This window comes from Amblyomma mixtum, chromosome 3 (genome assembly GCF_055824585.1).
Source record: "Amblyomma mixtum isolate Tamu chromosome 3, ASM5582458v1, whole genome shotgun sequence".
In the NCBI taxonomy this organism is placed as follows: domain Eukaryota; kingdom Metazoa; phylum Arthropoda; class Arachnida; order Ixodida; family Ixodidae; genus Amblyomma; species Amblyomma mixtum.
In genome coordinates this window covers 96,137,398-96,157,896 of record NC_143014.1, presented here as the reverse complement: position 1 = coordinate 96,157,896, position 20,499 = coordinate 96,137,398, and the positions used below count along the sequence as shown (strand labels likewise).

General features: G+C 41.7%; 1 protein-coding gene across 5 annotated transcripts; it reads right to left on the bottom strand.

Annotated features, from left to right (window-relative positions):
• Positions 1 to 1,708: 1,708 nt before the first annotated feature.
• Positions 1,709 to 20,034, bottom strand: LOC149351042 (protein O-glucosyltransferase 2-like). Of its 5 annotated transcripts, none has more exons than XM_089580228.1 (6): positions 19,609 to 20,034; positions 19,312 to 19,511; positions 16,594 to 16,802; positions 12,706 to 12,783; positions 12,353 to 12,525; positions 1,709 to 2,037 (listed from the first exon to the last, which is right to left on the bottom strand). In XM_089580228.1, exons 1-6 carry the CDS (start codon positions 19,881 to 19,883, stop codon positions 1,980 to 1,982), a joined length of 993 nt encoding a protein of 330 aa, XP_089436354.1. In that variant the 5' UTR covers positions 19,884 to 20,034; the 3' UTR covers positions 1,709 to 1,979. The 5 variants fall into 5 exon arrangements, with proteins under 5 accessions (XP_089436354.1, XP_089436359.1, XP_089436358.1 ...); XM_089580233.1 differs by having other exon boundaries at positions 19,584 to 19,718; XM_089580232.1 differs by having other exon boundaries at positions 19,436 to 19,511; positions 19,584 to 19,718.
• Positions 20,035 to 20,499: the final 465 nt, after the last annotated feature.

Below are 20,499 nucleotides of genomic sequence, written 5' to 3'. Positions count from 1 at the left end.
TTGTATTCTTTATCCTTTCTAATTTATTAATGGCAGGGTTAACACCAGAACTTCATCTAAGGACATTATAAATAAGCAAGACTTTGTATTCTTTATTCTTTCTAATTTATTAATGGCAGGGTTAACACCAGAACTTCATCTAAGGACATTATAAATAAGCAAGACTTTGTATTCTTTATCCTTTCTAATTTATTAATGGCAGGGTTAACACCAGAACTTCATCTAAAGAGATTATAAATAAGCAAGACTTTGTATTCTTTATTTTTTCTAATTTATTAATGGCAGGGTTAACACCAGAACTTCATCTAAGGACATTATAAATAAGCAAGACTTTGTATTCTTTATCCTTTCTAATTTATTAATGGCAGGGTTAACAGCAGAACTTCATCTAAAGAGATTATAAATAAGCAAGACTTTGTATTCTTTATTTTTTGTAATTTATTAATGGCAGGGTTAACACCAGAACTTCATCTAAAGAGATTATAAATAAGCAGGACTTTGTATTCTTTATCCTTTCTAATTTATTAATGGCAGGGTTAACAGCGCAACTTCATCTAAAGAGATTATAAATAAGCAGGATTGGATGGTTGTGAAGTATACAACTGTGAAATCTGGGCGCTTTTTTTCTTGTGATTCTTAATAATACGGTTTCGTTTGGGTTAATATCCATGCCCCAGCGCTCACACCAGTCTGCAATTGCTAGTACAGTTTTTTGAAGTGACAAGTGGTCAGAATCACTTACTACCTCTTTAAAAATTATACAATCATCGGCAAACAGCCTCACCTCTACATCCTTTTCAACAATGTCCACTAGGTCATCTATCCCATACTTCTCTTTGTGTTTTAAGATTTTGCCGATTACTTTCCTTTTCATCACTTGCTGTGCTGTGCTTGTCTCCACTTAGAATTTTTCATTAGCCTCTAAGCTTCAGCCCGATTGGTGGGTGTTGGCATAATACTGTGGTCACATTACTTTTCTTTTGAGGGATACCGGTAAGCTGCAACTCACAACCTGCTCAGTCTTCTTAGACTGCACTATGTTCCAAATAAATAAATAACTCAGAAATGCTTGCCAAATGCACTCCACTCTGACCTATCATTATTCTCCTGCTAATTTCTTTACTGTGATTACTTGCCACTCACAGACACAGTATGAGTTACGCTGCCTAATCAAACAGTATACATTTCTATGCATGTATTTTTTTTTTGCATGATGCTGAGCCAATTTAGGTTTGTTTATTGCGGCTGTGAAGACCGCACACTATTTAAAAAAAAATAACGACAACAACATTTGCCTATTTGTTTTTCAGATTTTTTTTTTCATACCGAACAGATAATAGATTCGATATTCAAAGGTAATTTTTTGCGTATTCGTATTTGATTCATATTTTAAAATTTCAATATTCACACACCGCAAGTTATAAGCTCTTCAATTATAGAGCAATGGCAGAGACCATTGCTCTATAACTGAAGAGCTTATAACTTGGGGTGTGTAGTTAATAAAAATAAATGTTAATAAAAGGCATAATAGCTACAGAAATGGTAACTTAAGCTCTACACAAGGTTAAGGTGAAAAAATATGGTTACATATTTGACAAGCTTTTCAGAATCCACAATTCATTGGTCATTATATGTAACCACAACTCACTTATATACCTTCACAAGTGGACACTGTTCATCTTTATAAAAATGACCCTGTGCTCATGAATCTTTCATTTAAAACAGGCTTTTAATGTGATACGGGAATCGCAAGTCTCAAGAAAACAGTTTCCAAATGTTATTTTTACAAGAAATGCATTCCAAGCAATGAAGCACATCTTGCACAAACCTCAAAGAAATCAAAGAAGGAGATATGGCTGGCCTGTGGTCCATATATGTCCATCTTGTCTCGAAAAAAAAAAAAGTTTGTGAGGGAAGCGTTCAACAATTCCGGGTGGCGCCGTGAAAGGGCCACGAGATCAAGGCGCTCCTGGCGGCTGTCACGACCCCGCCAGAACCCACAGGACTGCTTCTCTTTCCAGACTGGCCCACTGTTGCCTTGTATTGAATTGAATTGAATTGGCTTTTTATTTGCAGGAAACAATACAGATGAATCCCTGCGGGTGGCGTAAGGCTAAAGGCTTGGAAGCCTGACGAGGCCTTAGCCCCCTCACATCAGTTACAGCCTGCAGCAGCAGACACACATTTTCTGAATTAAGCATGTACGCGGTTGCAATAGGATAACATGTTCACGCTTTTCAATTACAACACAATGAATACGAGAAATACACAGTACAATGCAGCAATATAACTAAAGTGCAGTTCAAAAGTTTTGAGCAAGAATGAAGGTACATAGGCATTCATGTACAAATGAAAAGAAACTAAGCCATAACTTGCGTACGTTGCGTACAAACTGCAAGTTTTTAATAACAGAATTGAACAGAAGTGAGTATTAGCGTATATCACAGTCTAACAAAGAGCAGTACGAAAGGGAAACAAAAGAACAAACTTAGAATAATAGTTGCAAATGCATGATTACCATGTAGAAGATGTTTACTGTATTTGCAATGCGTTTATGGTTCTAAAATTATATTTGAGGAAAATAGGAATGCTCGATAATTTCGTTTGAAGGCTCTGAATGGTTGGCTGAAGTCAACATAAGATTCGTGTATGTTAAGCAGTTTAACTATTTGATAGTCCATAGCCTGTTTGCCATAGTTCGTTCTGAATTTTTGTACCTTTCTCTTACGATTCCTGATTGCATATCTCATGGAGGCATGCTGGACGTTATCGGCATATAGCTGTTTTTTGTATATTAGTTGCATTATCCGGAAATTGTACACTTATTTAACTGGAAGGATATTATGTTTGAAGAAAAGTGGTTGCGTAGGCAAGTTTCTTACTTGACCTTTGTAATTCTCTAATATCCGAAGTACGCGCTTCTGCAAAACTAATATTCTCTCATAATTCCCTTTGGTGGTCGTACCCCATACTAGCATACCATAGAGGAGTTTGGAATAGAATAAAGTGTAGTACATTGATCTCTTCAGCCAAAGAGGTAAGATATGGGCCACTTTACTTAAACATCCCACAGAACGCGCGAGTTCCGAAATTAAATGATCTACATGATAAGTCCATGACAAATGTTCGTGAAACCATATTCCAAGAAACTTTTGCGTCTGCACTTTCTCCAAGTAATGGTCTTCAAACTTAATATTGATATTATCACATGCATTCTTATTGATGGGTCTGAATACTATGTATTTAGTTTTTTGCGCATTGAGCTGCAACTTATTTTTTTCTAGCCAACGGGACAGTTCTAGAAGATAATCATTAGCTTCTTTTCTTATTTCTTGGATGGTTGTGCCTGTAAAAAATATACTTGTGTCATCAGCAAACAATGTGATTTCAGGTGTGTATTTTAGCTCAGTGATATCATTAATGTATAACAGAAATAGTACTGGCCCTAGTATCGAACCTTGTGGGACACCTGCTTTTATAAGTAGTTTCTGGGAACATACGTTGTTCAAGGTAACGTACTGTTGCCTCATTGACAAGAAACTCTGGAAAAGATTTAAGGTAATGCCTCTAATGCCACATCTGTTCAATTTACTAAACATAATATCATGATTCACCGAATCAAAGGCTTTCCGTAAATCGAGGAAGATACCTAGTGTATACAGCCTCCTGTCAAGATTGTTAATAATATGAGTTTTAACTTTTACAGACAAAAGATCCAAAGTTACCCTGCAAGAAATAACAAGCAGCGAACCAACGAGCACAGTGACTAAAGTGGCTATGGCATACACAGCTTCATGCTCTGTATACCAAGAAAGATATACGATATTCAGAAAAAGCAACAGTTTCACAGAAGCTTATTCCACAGTGCATGAAACAGAAAAGAAAAAATTATTTCCTGCAGATGAGGTTATTTAAATATAAAAAGTATACTGGGCGATTTATTGTGTTCTTTAAAGACTAGCATTTCAAAAACCATGACAGATATCTCAGTGCAGTCTATGCAGGTGGATTGTCCAGCAAGGCAGGCATTATGTATGAGATAAAGTTAAATTAAATAATGACTATTAATTGAAATTAACTAATTAAGTTTTAAATTTTTGACTTTAGGGTGCAAGACTGTATTGTGAAATTGAAGGCTGCCAATATCAAAGGTGAGCCCAATTTTTTAAAATTTCTGAATCGGCATATGGTTCAAAATATTGGGCATCAAAAATTACACTTCTGAAGGCTTGCTAAGTTGGTTTTCCCACGCTGCATATTTACCACATTAACTTCTACAATCATATTAAATCGCAGTAACTTCTTTTATATCACAACCTACACAAATTGCATCTATATATTTGCTCCATTAAAAATTCGAGCAACATCATTTTACCCATGTGCAATATGGGAAAGCCAGCTCAATGAGCTTTCAGAAGTGTCGAAAAAGCCCAAGTTATTAACATATATAGTACATGCAGTTATTTCATCACACAAATGCCCAGAATAACTAATTTACAATGCAACATCAAATATGCAGCACTCAACCAATACAGCTTTTTTCCTTCCGGAGTGTACTTGGCAAGCTCACCACTGGTGGCAAAATTATCACTTTGCAGGCAGCTCAAAGCCTGCTGCTAGTGTGCTTGTTGTGAAGCCCTCAAAAAGCTCAAAAAGGTCCACAGTACAATATGATAAGGCAAGAAGTGTAAAGAGGGGACATGCAGTGCAAGGCTGCCCACCATGCAGGTGAATATTATGCGAAATATTCATTAAGGCGAAAGCCTTAAAGGTGCACTGAAGAGGATTCTGAACTTGTCTTTTTGCCACGGGAACTCGATCTACACGTTCCTAGCATTCTCAGAAACTGCGACTTATTGCCCTCTGTGGCCGATTTCCCTAATTAAATCGAATTAACGTCCGGCTCCCGCCTTTATTTTTTTAATTCTCCCCCGTACGATGGGCGGAGTCGACCAACGCGTGAAGTGCCTTTTCAGCCAGCGCCGTGGAGGCTTTGCTTTCGCTTTATTTTGTTTTTAAGGTTTCCATGAATAAATAGTTTCATTCGCAGATAATATAGCCGCAAAATAAGCCCGAAGAAATAAAAATACGCGCGGACTATTTGCTACTACCGACTACTACGTATTACTCCGCCAATGGCAGAGCGGCAAGCCGCCACGGGACTGGGTGAAAGGCGCTCCACGCGTTGGTCGACTCCGCCCATCGTACGCGCAGGGTGTCGAACCGGCATTTTTTCGGGTTCGGTTCGGGTTCGGGTTCACGCCTTTCGGGTTCAGTACCGGGTTCGGCTCCAGAGGGCCATTTCGTTCCGGTTCGAACCGGTTCGGACCGTCCCGAACCGGTTCGAACCGGTTCAAACGGGTTGAGGACAAAAAAAATTGAACGCAGATGAGTTTGTCAACCCTGCTATGCGTTTTCATTTTTCCGGCACATCGGTATACATAATAAAAAATGCAAAGATTTGTTTACAAGAACATAAAACTGGGCTAGCTGGTAAGAGTTCATGCTTAAGCAGCGCAATGAACAGGACAAAGGAAGACTGGAGACGACACAGACGCTGACTAACAACTGGTTGTTACATTCTAGGAAAAGTGTATGAAGGCGCAGGACGCAGTAAACAATGCAAAAAAGAACAAAGATTAAAACTAAAAAAACATACTGCGCATGCCCAGCATAGTCCAGTCATGACATCTTTTTCAATGAAATACGAAGACTATATTCCATAGTAGACAGCAATTCCCTATCTTCTGGACCTCACACAGTTGCCAAGAAAGCCTGACTCCTTCTCTACAAATTGACGGATGGTGAAGCAACACGCCCATCTGCTTCCTTCCTGATCATAAAGGCCTCCACCATGTCCCTACAAATTCGATCTGGGTGAATAAGCAGGAGACTTGTCTTTCTAAATGGGTAAGCAATGAACATTTGTTCGAACATCATAGATGGATGAAAAAGTAGCGGTGTCGTACAACTTGGCTTTGCATTCCAGCGAGTGCAACGATTGCTTACCCCGTAGATAAGACAAGTGTCGTGTTAATAACCCTGTTTGCATAAGTAGGGAGTTGGTCGAGGCCTATATGACCAGGAAGGAAGCTGATGAGTGTGTTGCCTCACCATCTATCAATTTGGTGGATAAGGAGTAAGGCTTTCTTGGCAACCGTGTGAGGTCCAGGAGATAGCGGATTGCTGTCTATTATGGAAGATAGTCTTAGAATTTCGTTGAAAAAAAACGTCATGACTCAACTGTGGTGTGCATGCGCAGTATGGTTTTTAAGTTTTTACCTTTGTTCTTCTGTTTTTAGGGTTGTTCCTTGAGTCCTGCGCCTTTATATACTTTTCCCAGAATAAAATAACCAGCTGTTAGTCAGCGCTCGTGTCGTCTCCCGTCTTTCTTTTGTCGTTTTTACTGCGTTAATTAAGCATGAAAAATTGTTTAATGCGAGATGTTCTCACTTTAGCCATTTTACTTATTGTTCGCAGCAAAGACGAATTTACGGCAAGAGCCGCAAAATGAAATGAACTCAAAATTGATGACAATCGGCTATGTATACGCTATAATCCACCTTATGAGGTGTAAGGCGAAAAGCCGGTGGATTTTCAATCTACAAGACCCTCCTGCTTGAGCAATTTGGAAGACTCCGTTGCGCGAGTAATAGGTCTCTTTTGAAGCTTGAGTCAGTTGGGACTTTCTCGTACGCAGTGTAATTACGGGGCCCCAGGATTTCCGACGCACGCGCCCTCTACGTTCCCGCGCACTACTGAGAAAAGAAACTGCCATGTATCGGTACCTACATACAGACGGACACCTTTCCGTCGCCCCGAAACCGACTTGCCAGTCACCCCTCCTTTACTAAATGGTAAGAAAATGTGCGAGAATCCCTCCACCGCCCATCTGCCGCCCAACGAGAGCCTCGTGGGAGCACAGGCTCTTCCTAACTTGCACAACTTACCAAACATATTTTATTTAAATCAGCTATTCGACATCACCTTTGTGACTCACGTTATATATCCCGAACCCATATAGCTCAGTATCTTCAAAAACACAGCTAATCGTGGCTTCTCACTATAGTACAGTAAGAAATTACGACATTGACTTATTATGATGTCGTCAACCTCGTCTCTTCTGATAAAAATAGTATCATAAAATACGCACGCTTGGATGGGTTGAGGACGCTTCGTTTTTGCACGGACACAAAATGTCAACAGCCCCGCCGCGGTGGCTAAGTTGTTACGGCACTCGGCTCCTGACCCGAAAGACGTGGGTTCGATCCCGGTCGCGGCGGACGAATTTCGATGAAGGCGAAATTCTAGAGGCTTGTGTACTGTGCGATGTCAGTGCACGTTGAAGGACCCCAGGTGGTCGAAATTCCCGCAGCCCTTCACTACGGCGTCTCTCATAGCCTGAGTCGCTTTTGGACGTTAAAATCCAATAAACCAAACCAAACCAAAGAAATTGGCCACATGTTTGTTGCGACGTTGAGCTGCAGCATTCTTGCAAGTGCAGCATTGTGCGAGGAAGGAGATATACTTGCACTACATTGAATGTTTGAGACTTTTCCTGGGGCGCTATCAAAGGGAACCTTTGTGCCAACAGAATTTTTTGCGCCCTTGATAGAGTGATAAAGAGTGGTTAATCTGGCGTGCACCATTTGTCCACCAATTTGTTTCACGCATTTATTTTCAAAACTACAAACAACCCCTTTCTGGCAGCTATGCTTTCTGGGCGTGATCACTAACGCATGCCAGCGAGCGCATATATTTCAGCATTGCCCTTTTGATTATCCGGTATGTAATTTTTTTTTCTTATTAGTGCATCTCCACCGTTGCCAAGAACCCGCCTTTCGTTGCTTATTTCCGTCGCTGCGAACAAGAATATGCGGATTCCAAAAAACAAAAGTGCATCAATTTATACATCCTCCTTTTGGTAATACTAGTAGTAATATCGCAGGTTTAACGTGTCGAGTAGACATTGAGGCTATAGGATAGACGGTGTAGTGGAGGGCTCCAAATTAACGGAGATCAGCTGGGGATTTTCGGCGTGCGACAGAGCACGCTGGTTTTTGTATTTTTAGAATCAGCAGCCGAGCTCCACAGTCATTGAGCCATTTTTTTTTCTTTGTTGCCCTGCATCGTGAGGGGTTTTATTTAGAACCTGCTGTCTGAGACAATGAGCGCCTACAAAAGTATATGTTGCACTACCCACTGCGGTGGCTCAGTGGTTACGGCGCTCGGTTACTTATTCGGTGTATCCGGGTTCGAACCCGGCCCCCGGGGACACGTTTCGACGGAGGCGAAGCGCAAAAGGCACCGTGTGCTGCGCGATGTCAGTGCACGTTAAAGGGCAACTGCGCCACTTTTTGAGAATATCGAGATACTCAAGGATTCAAATCTATATAGGCTGTAGGTAAAACATGCTAAGTTTTTTTGCACTACCATTTAAAATAGGGACGTAATCGACGATTAAATTTTGCACTTTTCAAAACAATGGAGGAGCGCGGGGAAGTTTAGTGTGACGTCATGGAAGGTATGATTTCGAATTACCGCTGCCGTCAGCCACGCCCTGCCGTGCCTCGTCGGACGCGGCCAAACAACGTTCGGCGGGCTTTGTCTTCGGTGGCATTGGTTTTTTTCCTTCAAAGCAGGCGTTTATGCGGTGGGAATGTACCGATACCTTCGATGACGTCATCATGTGTCCCCCATTTAGCGTTGTACGCTGCGGAGAAGCTTGAAGGCCGTCCAAATTTTAATTGGCGATTACGTCAGCGTTTGAAACGCTAGGCCAAAAGGACTTCGCATACATTACCTGGAAATTTCACACATTCGGCCCTTATTCGATCGTCGATTTCTAAAACCTATGCAGTTGCTCTTTATTAAGGATCCCCAGCTTGTAGAAATTATTCCGGAGGCCTCCCCTACTGCATGTTTCTCTTTTTTCTTTCACTCCAACCTTCCTCCCTCTCTTACGGCACGGTTGAGGTGTCCATCAAGAAGTGAGACAGGTACTGCGCCATTTCCTTTCCTCAAAAACCACCATCACAACGTTGTTGGATCCTCGCGCTAATATTTCATCTATTTGTGAGAAATGACGAAAATAAAAGGAAGGCATTCTCAATCAGTGCTTAAATGACTATGATGATGATGAAAACGTTTATTAAAGCCACAATGCCTTATTTGAAGGGAAGGCTGATTGGGTCCCTAGTCCGGGACGCCGTTGGTAAAAGCCGCTGTCCGTGCTCTGGCGACGAGGGCTCGTTGTTCCTCGAGGTCCGAGCTGGACAGCGCCGCCTCCCAGCCCTCCCGCGTTGGCTGATTTATGATGTCAATGCTGTCATTTTTCTGACAAGCCCATACCATGTGGTACAAGTTTGCCTTCTGGCCACAAAATTTGCACTGTGCCGAAAAGGACTCGGGCTCAATGGCGTGAAGCGTAGCTGTATTATTGAAAGACAAAATTTGCAGCCTGCGAAGGTGACATTCCTCTGATTTCCTGAGACCCTTAGCGGGCATCGGGAGACACCCAGTTTTATTGCGTGTTTCTCCTTTCAAATGACGCCATAGATATTAGAACACATGGATCACCGTGTGGTATTCGCCTACTGCCTCTAAATAATTTAGAAACTAATTTTTTCTTCTATGCTGTCCCGGTTTCATCAACCGAATGATGGCTGTGATGCGAATAAAGCTAAAAAAGGCTGTGATACGAAGGCTGTGAAGAAAGGCTGTGATACGAAGAAAGCTAAAAACTGCCCCAGCACACATGAAAAAATTGGCTTACGAAACTTGTGTGCGGTCTTTACTTGAATATGCTTCAGTCGTGTGTGCCCCGTACGCGAAAAAGGACATAATGGTCCTTGAAAAAGTCAATAGGAAAGCGGTTAGGTTTATATACGGAAAATACAAAAGGGAAGACTCTCCCTCGCAGTTAATGATGTCAAATAACATTCCTACACTAGAAATCCGCCGAAAGATTAATAGATTGGTATTCTTGTTTAATAGTTCAACAGGTAAAAATAAACTGAAGCTTCCGGAGTGCATTCAGCATCCTCTAGTGAGAAGGACTCGGAACGTTCATGAACATTCACTTACTCCCCTTTTCGCCAAAACTCACAGTATTATATACAGTTTTTTCCCTAGAACAGTGCAAGATTGGAATTCGGTACCGGAATCTGTTTTTTCCTCGGAAAATTTTTCTGATGCGTTAAATCGTCTACTTACCTGCTAATATTGCTTATATGTATGTTTTGTATCCGTGTGCTGCTAATTTGTATAAGTTTATTCTTTTGGCTTTATTCTTTTGGTATCCGTGCGCTGCTAACATTGTATCAGTTTATTGTTTTGGTATCCGTGTGCTGCTAATATTGAATAATTTTATTCTTTTGGTTACGTAACAATGTAAGTTCACTCCTGCTTGGGCCAAGCAGTGGCCTGCAGTATTCTGAAATAAATAAATAAATAAATAAATAAATAAATAAATAAATAAATAAATAAATAAATCAACATTAGGTCACGTGAGGCACGGGAAAACTAATACAAACACTGATGCGTTGTTTTGACTCACTCTAGCACTTAAATCAGCTGACTTCAAGACCTATAATCATAACGAACGACGTATTAGCAGTTGTATTGCCATTTTATTGCACCTCACGCGACCTAATTTCCTCTACACGTCACAGCCATCGTTATGTTGGTGAAACCGAAACAGGGTCATGAAGAAATTCAAATATAAATTATTTATTATGTGTTTGTGAAATACCACGCGGTGCTCCGTGTACACCAATGTCTAACGCATCGTTTGAAAGAAGAAAGCACGCAAGCAAAAATTTGGTGTCTATAGTCCTTCATTGAGTTAGAGCAGTGCTAACAATTTGATTAAAGATTTACGCAAATAAGTAAAAGGGGAGGAATAATAGCTCAAGATTTCACATAAACCTGAAGTACAAAGAATTGGCGGTAGTACATTACAAAAGCGTCAATTAGGCATCTTCCCAGGCCCCAGACTTCCTGTAAGTTTGCTGTCGCATATAATAGGTACCATTATCGCACTTCCCAGCGCAGACAGCTACGGGTGGTTAAATCTATGCGCCAGATCATCTCATTTTGTCCAGAAACAAGACGTATGCCGAGATCCAAAAAAATGGGGCTGAACCGGGTATCAAACCGGTTCGGAACGGTTCCTTTGAATCGTTCCGGTTCTGGTTCAGTTCCAAGATGGCGAAAAAATTATGGGTTCGGTTCGGTTCCGGTTCCGGGCAAAAATTCGGGTTCGGTTCCGGTTTAGGGTTCGGGTTCGGTTCCGGTTCGACACCCTGCGCGGGAGAATTAAAAAAAAAGGCGGGAGCCGGTCATTAATTCGATTTAATTACGGAAATCGGCCACACAGGGCAATAAATCGAAGTTTCTAAGAAAGCTCGGAACGTGTAGATCGAGTTCCCGCGGCAAAAAGACAAGTTCGGATTCCTCTTCAGTGCACCTTTAATGGCTCATAGTTGTCCGTCCATCCGTCCGCGATAACTGCCACACTATGGCTGCACCATGTAGTTGGCGACGCACGCGCCACTCCCTACTACACATGTGCTTGGCGCCTTGGCGGTGCCGCCGTTGTGCAGCGCTGACATTCCAGCCAACCGAGTCAGACCTCTCCTTCGAGTCGCACCAGACGGATGCCTCCCAAGAGTTCCCCCGTTTCGCCAACAACCAAGCCTGCTCGTGCTGCAGAGCGTCAACGGAAATCACGAGAGGCCAATTGGGTGGCTCGCTCACCTACCGATTCTCCAAACACCTCGAGCCACATGCGATGGAATTCAGCGAAGATACATCAGCAGGATGATTCAGCCAAATGCATCAGTAGAATGATTCAGCCAGTAAAGTCAGTAGAATTGGCAACAGAAGCTTAGTCTTTCATTCGCAAACAGCGTGCAATCAGCAACAGAGGCAGTCAAATCAGAGCAAAAAGGCTTTCGCCTCGCGCACTTTAGATCGTCAAAGTGCCCCCCTAATTTTTTTTATGCCCAACTTTATGCATATATATTTTTGTAACACTTCGAAGCACCACTAACACTGTCATCATATCACTGATCATCTCACCAGAATTTCTTGCATGCACAAGATGCACCTTATTAAATCACCTCAATAAAATGCTCAAGAAAAGCCAATCAAAAGAGAACAATCAGTTACAACATATTACTGATTAAATTAAGGCCATCACAGTGCAAAATTGATCCAAAATTGGGTCACTGGTAAATCTTGCATTATGATGCAGTGGAAAGTACATACGTCTCTACAATAAACAAAAAACACAACCAAAATTTTGGTGTCTACACCTTTCAAACTACAAAAATATATATAACCTTACCTGCCCATCATCTCAAGAGATGACTCTGTCAGGTCATAGGTAGGCATTACAATATCAGTGCTATCTTCTGAGCCACACCATGAAAAAAAGGGGATGTGAACTCCTGAGTAACTCTTCCGTTCAAGTGGCCAATCACCAAGGTTCACAAGCATTTCAACATCTGGAAGGAGAACCTGAACAAAATTGCACACCACTTTAGTTGAACTTTCTGCCCAATTAATGCAAAACTGAAATGTTGTCGAATAGTATAAATCAATTAGCAAAAAACTCAATTTTAATTCACACTTGACTAGAATGAACTGTGCATCTCCATGTATTACAGCAAAAGAAAGAAATAAGTAAGATAAACTTGCCTTTCTAGAAAGAAACAGCAGTATCTGATCCATGAACATGTTGAATCCAACATGTTGTCCATAGCATTTTCTGTAGACCTGAAAGAAATGAAAAGTTAACAGCCACAAAATATAACCAGCATGAAAAAAGTAAATACCTCGAACTCATGGAAACAGTTCATTTAGCACTACTCTAACTACTAACGAAGAAGATACGCAAGAGCTAGTGGCTGAAGCTTCAAGGAGCAAAATGGCCATCCATCAGCCAGCCTTTGAATGCATCAATTGCCAAATTTTTTAATGGAGCACTATTCTGACAGAAAACATGAACTTCGCCCGTGAGGCATAGCACTCAATTTCTGTCAAAACAATAACAGCTAAGTTTAATGGGCAAATAAAGAAGTTTTATAAATCGATAAGCAAAAAAGGACGAAGTGTGTGAAACTTGAAAATAAAGCACATGTAAACTTTTTGTAGTAGCATTTTCAATGGTGACTTAATTGCCGAATAAATCCGCAATGGTATTAAAGCTCCTCCGCAGCACAATGATGACATCATGTATAGTGGCGCTATATTTCCAACATAAAAACATACGCCACTGAAAGTAAGCCCTACCAAATGTTGTCTGGCGCCATCAGACGACACACGGCAGGATGTGGACAAATGCAGCATAAATCTGTTTCAGCAACAATGATGTCATCACCGAGCTTCTCCACACTTCTCCCACATAGCGAGGAGAAGCCTGAAGATCGTCGCGGCTTTAATCAGTGCTTACATCAACATTTTAAATGCTAGCAAAAAAATACTTGGCAGGCTTTACCTAAAAGCTCCATACATGTGAATGCTTGAATCTCATCGAATTTTCAAAAATCATTTCAGCTTCCCTTTATGAAAGCTTGCTCAATGTGGGGTCAGTCATGCAAACAGGACAAGATCAACTAATCTGGCATCACAGGTTATGTGGCTTGTTAACTGTGCCAGGCAGCCTTGTGACACGTTTTTCTAGGTGCGACAACTGCAAGCCATTGTTCGATAACACCACTGTCATCCTAGGTCACAGGATTAGATAGAAAGATTTGTTTTAAGCCTTTTGCAAAGTGTCAGAAAATAAATACACATGCGCAAGTACCTGTCAATCATGTTGACGAAGCGGAAATTCTACTTCTTAGCGAAGTGAAAAACCTAGACCCTCCTGACCAAAAGAAGCTAACTGAACACCCTGACGAGACCATTTCTGATGTGTTCTTTCAGTTCCTTTACCTTTACAACAGTTCATATAAAAATTAATTTCCCGTGCAATAAAATCAGCTGATAGTTTGCGCCGTCTGTATGTGTGGTTTTTGTGTCTGGTGTTGTTTGTACTAATGAGTCAAGAGATAAAAAAAAATAAAAATAAAAAAGGTAATCTAAAGATAATCTATCCATAGTTTGAAGTTCACTCTGAAGATCGCTAACCTATATACTTTTAAGCAGTTAAGGAGATCTGAAGCCTGAAGTGTTTTTCCAATGGTGCTCTTTCAGCACACTTTGAGGCGATATTTTTATGTGAAGAACAATCTGCTTGAGAAAATGAAAACACATGCAGTGTGGCTACAAAACTTTTTTTTTTTTGGAATCCCACACTCACAAATTACTACCGTATTTTCCGGTGTATAAGACGCACTCTTGTATAAGACGCAACCGCCATATATGCAGGCTGTCATTGAAAAAGTTGGTATATAAGAAGCACCCGTGTATAAGACGCCCCCCAGTTTACCCAGTTAGGCGAGTGAAGCTTAATTAAACATGATTGTGCGACGATCGCAAAATGCACCGTACCTGTGAGAAGTTCCTCCCACGTTTTAGCAAAAAAAGAAAAACAAACGAAAGAACTCTCCTTATGTCCATAACAACATTTTATTTTAACTTAAAACCTTCCGAAGTCTTCATCTTCGGATGCGCTACCAAAAAGTTCGCCCATTTCTGGAGGCAACGCGGCTGAAACATTCTCTTAGCACTACGTATGTACTACGCAAACGGAGCATACAAAGTTGCAAAGGGTGACTAAAAAAAAACGCCAGCTTGTCTTGGCTTGTCTTGACAATGGCGAGAAGCGCGATTGTCGCCACCTTTTGGCATTTCACATTACTTTTGCTTGGGGCCTCCGAAACGGCCGCGTGTTTATGACCCCAGAAAGCGTCATCCCCGCCATTTCATAATAAAGTTCACCTAAAAAGGTTGTGCACGGCGGTCCCTGCATTGAACTATTAACCGTGTTACAACCGCATTATTGGTTGTAATATTTTTTCGGTGAAAAAAGCCTGAACATGAACCTGGGTAATTTCTGAACTCGCAAATAAAAAACGAAAAATTCACATATAAGACGCACCCTTGTATAGGACGCACCAGCAAGATTTTTTTTTAAAAAGCCGCATCTTATACACCGGAAAATACGGTAATAAAGGAGTATAGACACCTTACATTAGTAGCATGTTTTCTTCTCTACAATGATGCGAAAGACACTACTATGCATGAATCACGCCGGCTTGTCTTGGCTCGTTTTGACAATGGCGGGAAACCCGATTGTCGCCATCTTTTGGCATTTCACATTACTTTTGCTTGGGGCCTCCGAAACGGCTGCGTGTTTATGATCCCAGAAATCGTCATCCCCGCCGTTTCATAATAAAGCTCACCTAAAAAAGTTGTGCACGGCGGTCCCCGTATTGAAGTATTAACGATGTTACAACCGCGTTATTGGTTGTGATATTTTTTCGGTGAAAAAAGCTTGAACATGAATCTGAGTAATTTCTGAACTCGCAAATAAAACACGAGAAATTCACGTATAAGACGCACCCTTGTATAGGACACACCAGCAAGATTTTTTTAAAAAAGCCGCGTCTTATACACCGGTAAATACGGTAATAAAGGAGTATAGACACCTTATATTAGTGGCATGTTTTCTTCTCTACAATGATGTGGAAGATACTACTGTGCATGAATCACCATGTGGTATTCGCCTATGACTGCTAAATAATTTATAATTGAATTTTTCTGTCACACTGCTTCGGTTTCAGTTTCAACAGCTAAACGATGGCTGTGACGTCAAAGCGTGGCTATAAGTCAAGTGAGGCATGGATAAACTGCGATATAATCACTGCTTCACCATTTTAGTTCACTACAGTGCTGAAGGCAGCCTTCCTCGAGAGCGAAATGACAACGAATGTAGAAGCAGCTATTATATTGCAGTTTTTTCATGCTTCACGTGACCTATAACCCCACTTTTGACGTCAGTCATTGTTCAGCTGTTGAAACAAACCAAAACAGCACGAGAAAGAAATTAGATTATAAATTATTTAGCGGTCGTAGGAGAATACCACGTGGTAATCCATGTATGATAATGCCTTACGCACAAAGAAAAAACATGCACCCAAAGGTTGGGTATCTATACTTCTTTAAAAGTTGGAAACAACTGAATGGCATAACTCAAGGCAATAGCATAGCTGCCTATCAGTACACCAGTGCACTTGACCATGCTCCACTACAGTGCTATTTTTACATAGCAGCGTCTGAGGCTTTGCTCACTGTTTGGCTGCGCTGACAAATCTGAATTTTCTCAAGAGTCCTAACCATGCAATTTACTTTGAGGGCAGGCAGGCTGGGAATTGTTAAACTTCACAGAAACATTACCGAGGCATATATCTCAAAAGAAAAAGCAGATTATCGAGGTGCACTCATCAGTATGAAAGCTGCAGTCATATAACCGAAACTCACTGCCAGTAGAAAATGTGAAGTAAAATTCAGCATATTTTAAGTATTACACATACGTGCACACATATTCTATAAGCTGCTGCAACATGCTTTACACAACACATCAGTGCCACGTGAGGTCATGCACATAATTGGCTAGGTGCACAAAAGAACCGCACTGACCTTATTTTTGATAACAGCGTAATGACAAAAGCTAACAGAGCCCGGGCGGTCAAACCGACGAAGAGCCTCACGAAGCATCTTCCTCATGTCTATTTCTTCAAACTGTGACAAATCTTTACTAATCTGAGGATCCACAGCGGGGCATTCCGTTTGCAAAAGCCAGTCTTCAAAGGGAACAGGACAACAGCAGGCATCATTGTATAAGGGGCCTAAAAATGAACAGGTGAATGTATATCAGTTTAGCTCATTGTCACGCTGACTCAGACAGTGACTGTGAACACCAGAAAGATAAAAAAAAAACTGTTGAAACCTAGCATTACCAAGTCTACACGGAATATCAAAGCATAAGGAAAAACATGAATTTCATAAAGATGGGGATTTCAAAAAATAAAGAAACATGATGTCTCAACAAATAAACTAGTTTTCTACAGAGCAAGTAGCTTACTTTGTCTTGCGCACGGTTTGCAAGCGAAAGCGTTGCTGAGTTCTCATAGCTTCTTGTGGCAATGACATGGGCGGACTTATGGACTCCTCAAGGAGACAGTTGTGAGGAGGGTTTGGTTTGGTTTATGGGGTTTAACGTCCCAAAGCGACTAAGGCTATGAGAGACGCCGTAGTGGAGGGCTCCGGAAATTTCGACCACCTGGGGTTCTTTAACGTGCACTGACGTCGCACAGTACACGGGCCTCGAATTTCTCCTCCAAAGAAATTCAGCCGCCGCGGCTGGGATCGAACCCGCGTCTTTCGGGCCAGCAGCCGAGCACCATAGCCACTGAGCCACCGCGGCGGCGCAGTTGTGAGGAGGGGTAGTCGTATTTGCACTGTGCTTTAATGGGGTTTTCTTAAAAAAAAGGGGGGGGGGGAATTGTGATCTTCCCACAACAAAGTTCTTCCCAGAAAAAAAGAAAGACACAAAGCCACTTCTAAATGTAAAAAAAAAAAACCTAACACAAACAGAGGAATAGTCCAGTGATATTCTTCTCTAAAATTTAGAATCACCTTAGACATCAGGCTGAAAAGTGACGTATTTGGACTCGAGCAGTAATTTTTCTTTCCACACCTCATAACTTTGAACATTACTTCTTTACTCAAAAATCTGCGGCGCCGTGGTGGCTCAGTGGTTATGGCACTTGGCTGCTGACCCGAAAGATGCGGGTTCGATCCCGGCCGCGGTGGTCAAATTTCGATGGAGGCGCAATTCTAGAGGCCCGTGTTCTGTGCGATGTCAGTGCACGATAAAGAACCCCAGGTGGTCGAAATTTCCGGAGCCCTTCACTACGGTGTCCCTTATAGCCTGAGTCGCTTTGGGACGTTAAACCCAAATAAACCAAACCAATAAAAAATCTGCTGCCCAAAGTGGGTTTCCTATATTACAATTCATACAAAATCAGCAGAGACTAAAAACAATGCAGCACATATTAATTTTTAACTAATTATAGCTTTTGGTTTCCTTTGTTTACTGTTACTTCAAAGGCACTGTTGACTGACTACAAGCAAGAAAGGTATGGTGTGTTATGCGGTGTTCTAACATCCAAAAGATGCACATGGGCTGTGAGAGATGCCATAGCGGAGGGCTCCAGATTAATTCACTTGAGGTTCTTTAATATGCGCTGACATAGCACAGTGCATGCGCATTTTTGCATTTTGCCTCAATCAAGATTTGCTCACCAAAATATGGTAAACTGCCAATAATACTGTGAAGCAATCTATTAGAAGTTACCAGTACATTCTAACAGTTTCAGTGTGTCTTTCATTGAAACGACACACATGGAAAAGTTTCCATGCACGTGCTTTAAATGAAAGGTAGCACAACACTTACAGGGACACAAAGACAGTACAACAAACACTCAAATAAGAAGTTATTTCATTGAAACAACACACATGGAAAAGTTTCCATGCACATGCTTTAAATGAAAGGTAGCACAACACTTACAGGGACACAATGACAGCAGAACAAGCACTCAAATAAGTTATTCACTGCGACAATAGCAGACAGAGTTTCATCACTGTAATTAGGAAACGCGTAGGAGCGTAAAAATATGAACACGTACGTAGTGTGAGAACAGGATGAGTGAGCTGTACTATCAATAAGTTTTATTAGACGACGAGCGTTTATACAACAACTGTGTTTAAAACATGCTCTGTCCTTGCTTTCATACTTTTTTTTTTCCGATGAAGGTGTTAAGTCTGCAATTAAATAGGTTTGCACAAAGATATGCAACTATGGAAAAAAGCGGGAGATGCCTGTAGGTCACATCCCATGCTGCGTGGTGCCTGACAGCCCGCACATAACAGTGACTGACATAGTGCATAAAACAGAAAAAGATATAATGTCAGCACTACATCGTGGCCATTATGAGGTAAATGTCGGCTGCATCAATAACAATACGCTGGCAATGCAAACTGAAAGGATACCAAAAATGTGGCCTTCCAGTAATGCAGGTTGTGAATTATTTTCGTGAAACATGTTTCCTGAATGTTGTGGAATAGAATCCCCATTAGCAGCATTGTTCACCACATCCTTCAACGCTGTGGCAGGATGACAAAGGCTTTATCCCCTAATTTATTCAGCAAACAATACCGGAGTCCAGGCTTTCAAAAGTAATACCAGTTACAGTAAATATAAAAAATGTATTTGGCAGAAGTTTTTAGAGATGACAGAAAACGTAAAAGCACGTTGCAGACGCGCAAAATAACACGGCAGCAAATAAGTGATACCTTTAAGCAGGACAGGCGATTCCATGAGCGGAGATCCATTGAATTTGACCTCTAATTTGGCTTCAGGGCAAGTTTTGAAAAGTTTGTAGCGGACAATAAAAAGCCCATCTCCTCGACTCAGTACCTGGGTCCAAATGCTGCACACGCCTTGGGTTCCCGTGATGGTCACAGTCAGATCCCTCGACGACGCTGCCGTAAAACTGCAATAAGAATGCATCCGACGGTTCGCTCATCTTCTTCCCTTACCGATTAACCACATTTACTATACAAACCACTAGCATGTTGCAGACTGCTTACTTCTTGCCACTAGCATCGACAACGTGCACGAAGAAGTATCTTGTTGGCAGATTGAAGCACCCTCGGAGGCCCGGGCCATACACACGGGCCGACACTTTGGGTTCTGACCGACTACTCGCACCATTCCTCTCGCCGCATGCGGCTTGTAGGCGACATTGGTCCTGGGCAGCGACTACAGCTACCAGCAGTACTGCAGTGCAAACCTGCCCCACAAGCAGCATTCTGCAGTGCAGAAACGTCACGTCGCGAAAGCGCGAATCGTGCCTCTTGCCCATGTTCGTTCAATCAAATCATGACACTCCTGGGAGCACCATCCTCATGCACCGCTCCAGCGGAGGGCTCCGCCTGGACGGGTTTATCAAGGCAGCCACGACGGCATTATCGCCTTCATCACATACGCACTTCTGCAAGGATTCTCTTACGCGTATTTGCATTTGCGCTTAGCCGCCCGGCTACACGCTCTCTCTCCATCTCTCTCTCCCGGCACCTCGTGACTGACACCGCCTTTCCCTTTCCCTGGCTCCACACGAAGACGCAGACCGGCATTTTTTTTACAATCCTTCATTTTTTTTTTTTTTTGCGTACTGATCACTGCCTGTCCGACGGTTGCGAGTCTACCTGTTCACAGTACGTCCGCATCGTGTTCATTTTTTAAATTTTTCTTTTGCCATAGTAATTTAGAGACCTTATCGTGGTTGCATGCAATGTATATTTTGCAGATGTGCCGACCGTTGCGTAAATCATAGAAAATTTAAAAAAAATTCTCTCGGTCTAACCACACGTTTGTTCGGGCTCAAATTTCGCACAGAGGTTGCATTTGGTGGTCAGTTTTGTTCTGTACTACATTTAGGTGGGATACTTGCCTGATTCGGTCAGAACTATTTAGAAATC

Bases quoted from the DNA above. Each gene is read 5' to 3' on its own strand.
- LOC149351042 (XM_089580228.1), bottom strand. From the start codon at position 19,883: ATGGGCAAGAGGCACGATTCGCGCTTTCGCGACGTGACGTTTCTGCAC. The intron at 16,803-19,311 runs GTATCACTTATT...GTTCATTTTTAG, and splicing joins ATCGCCTGTCCTGCTTAAAG to GCCCCTTATACAATGATGCC. The intron at 12,784-16,593 runs GTCAGTGCGGTT...CATTTCTTTCAG, and splicing joins ACGCTGTTATCAAAAATAAG to GTCTACAGAAAATGCTATGG.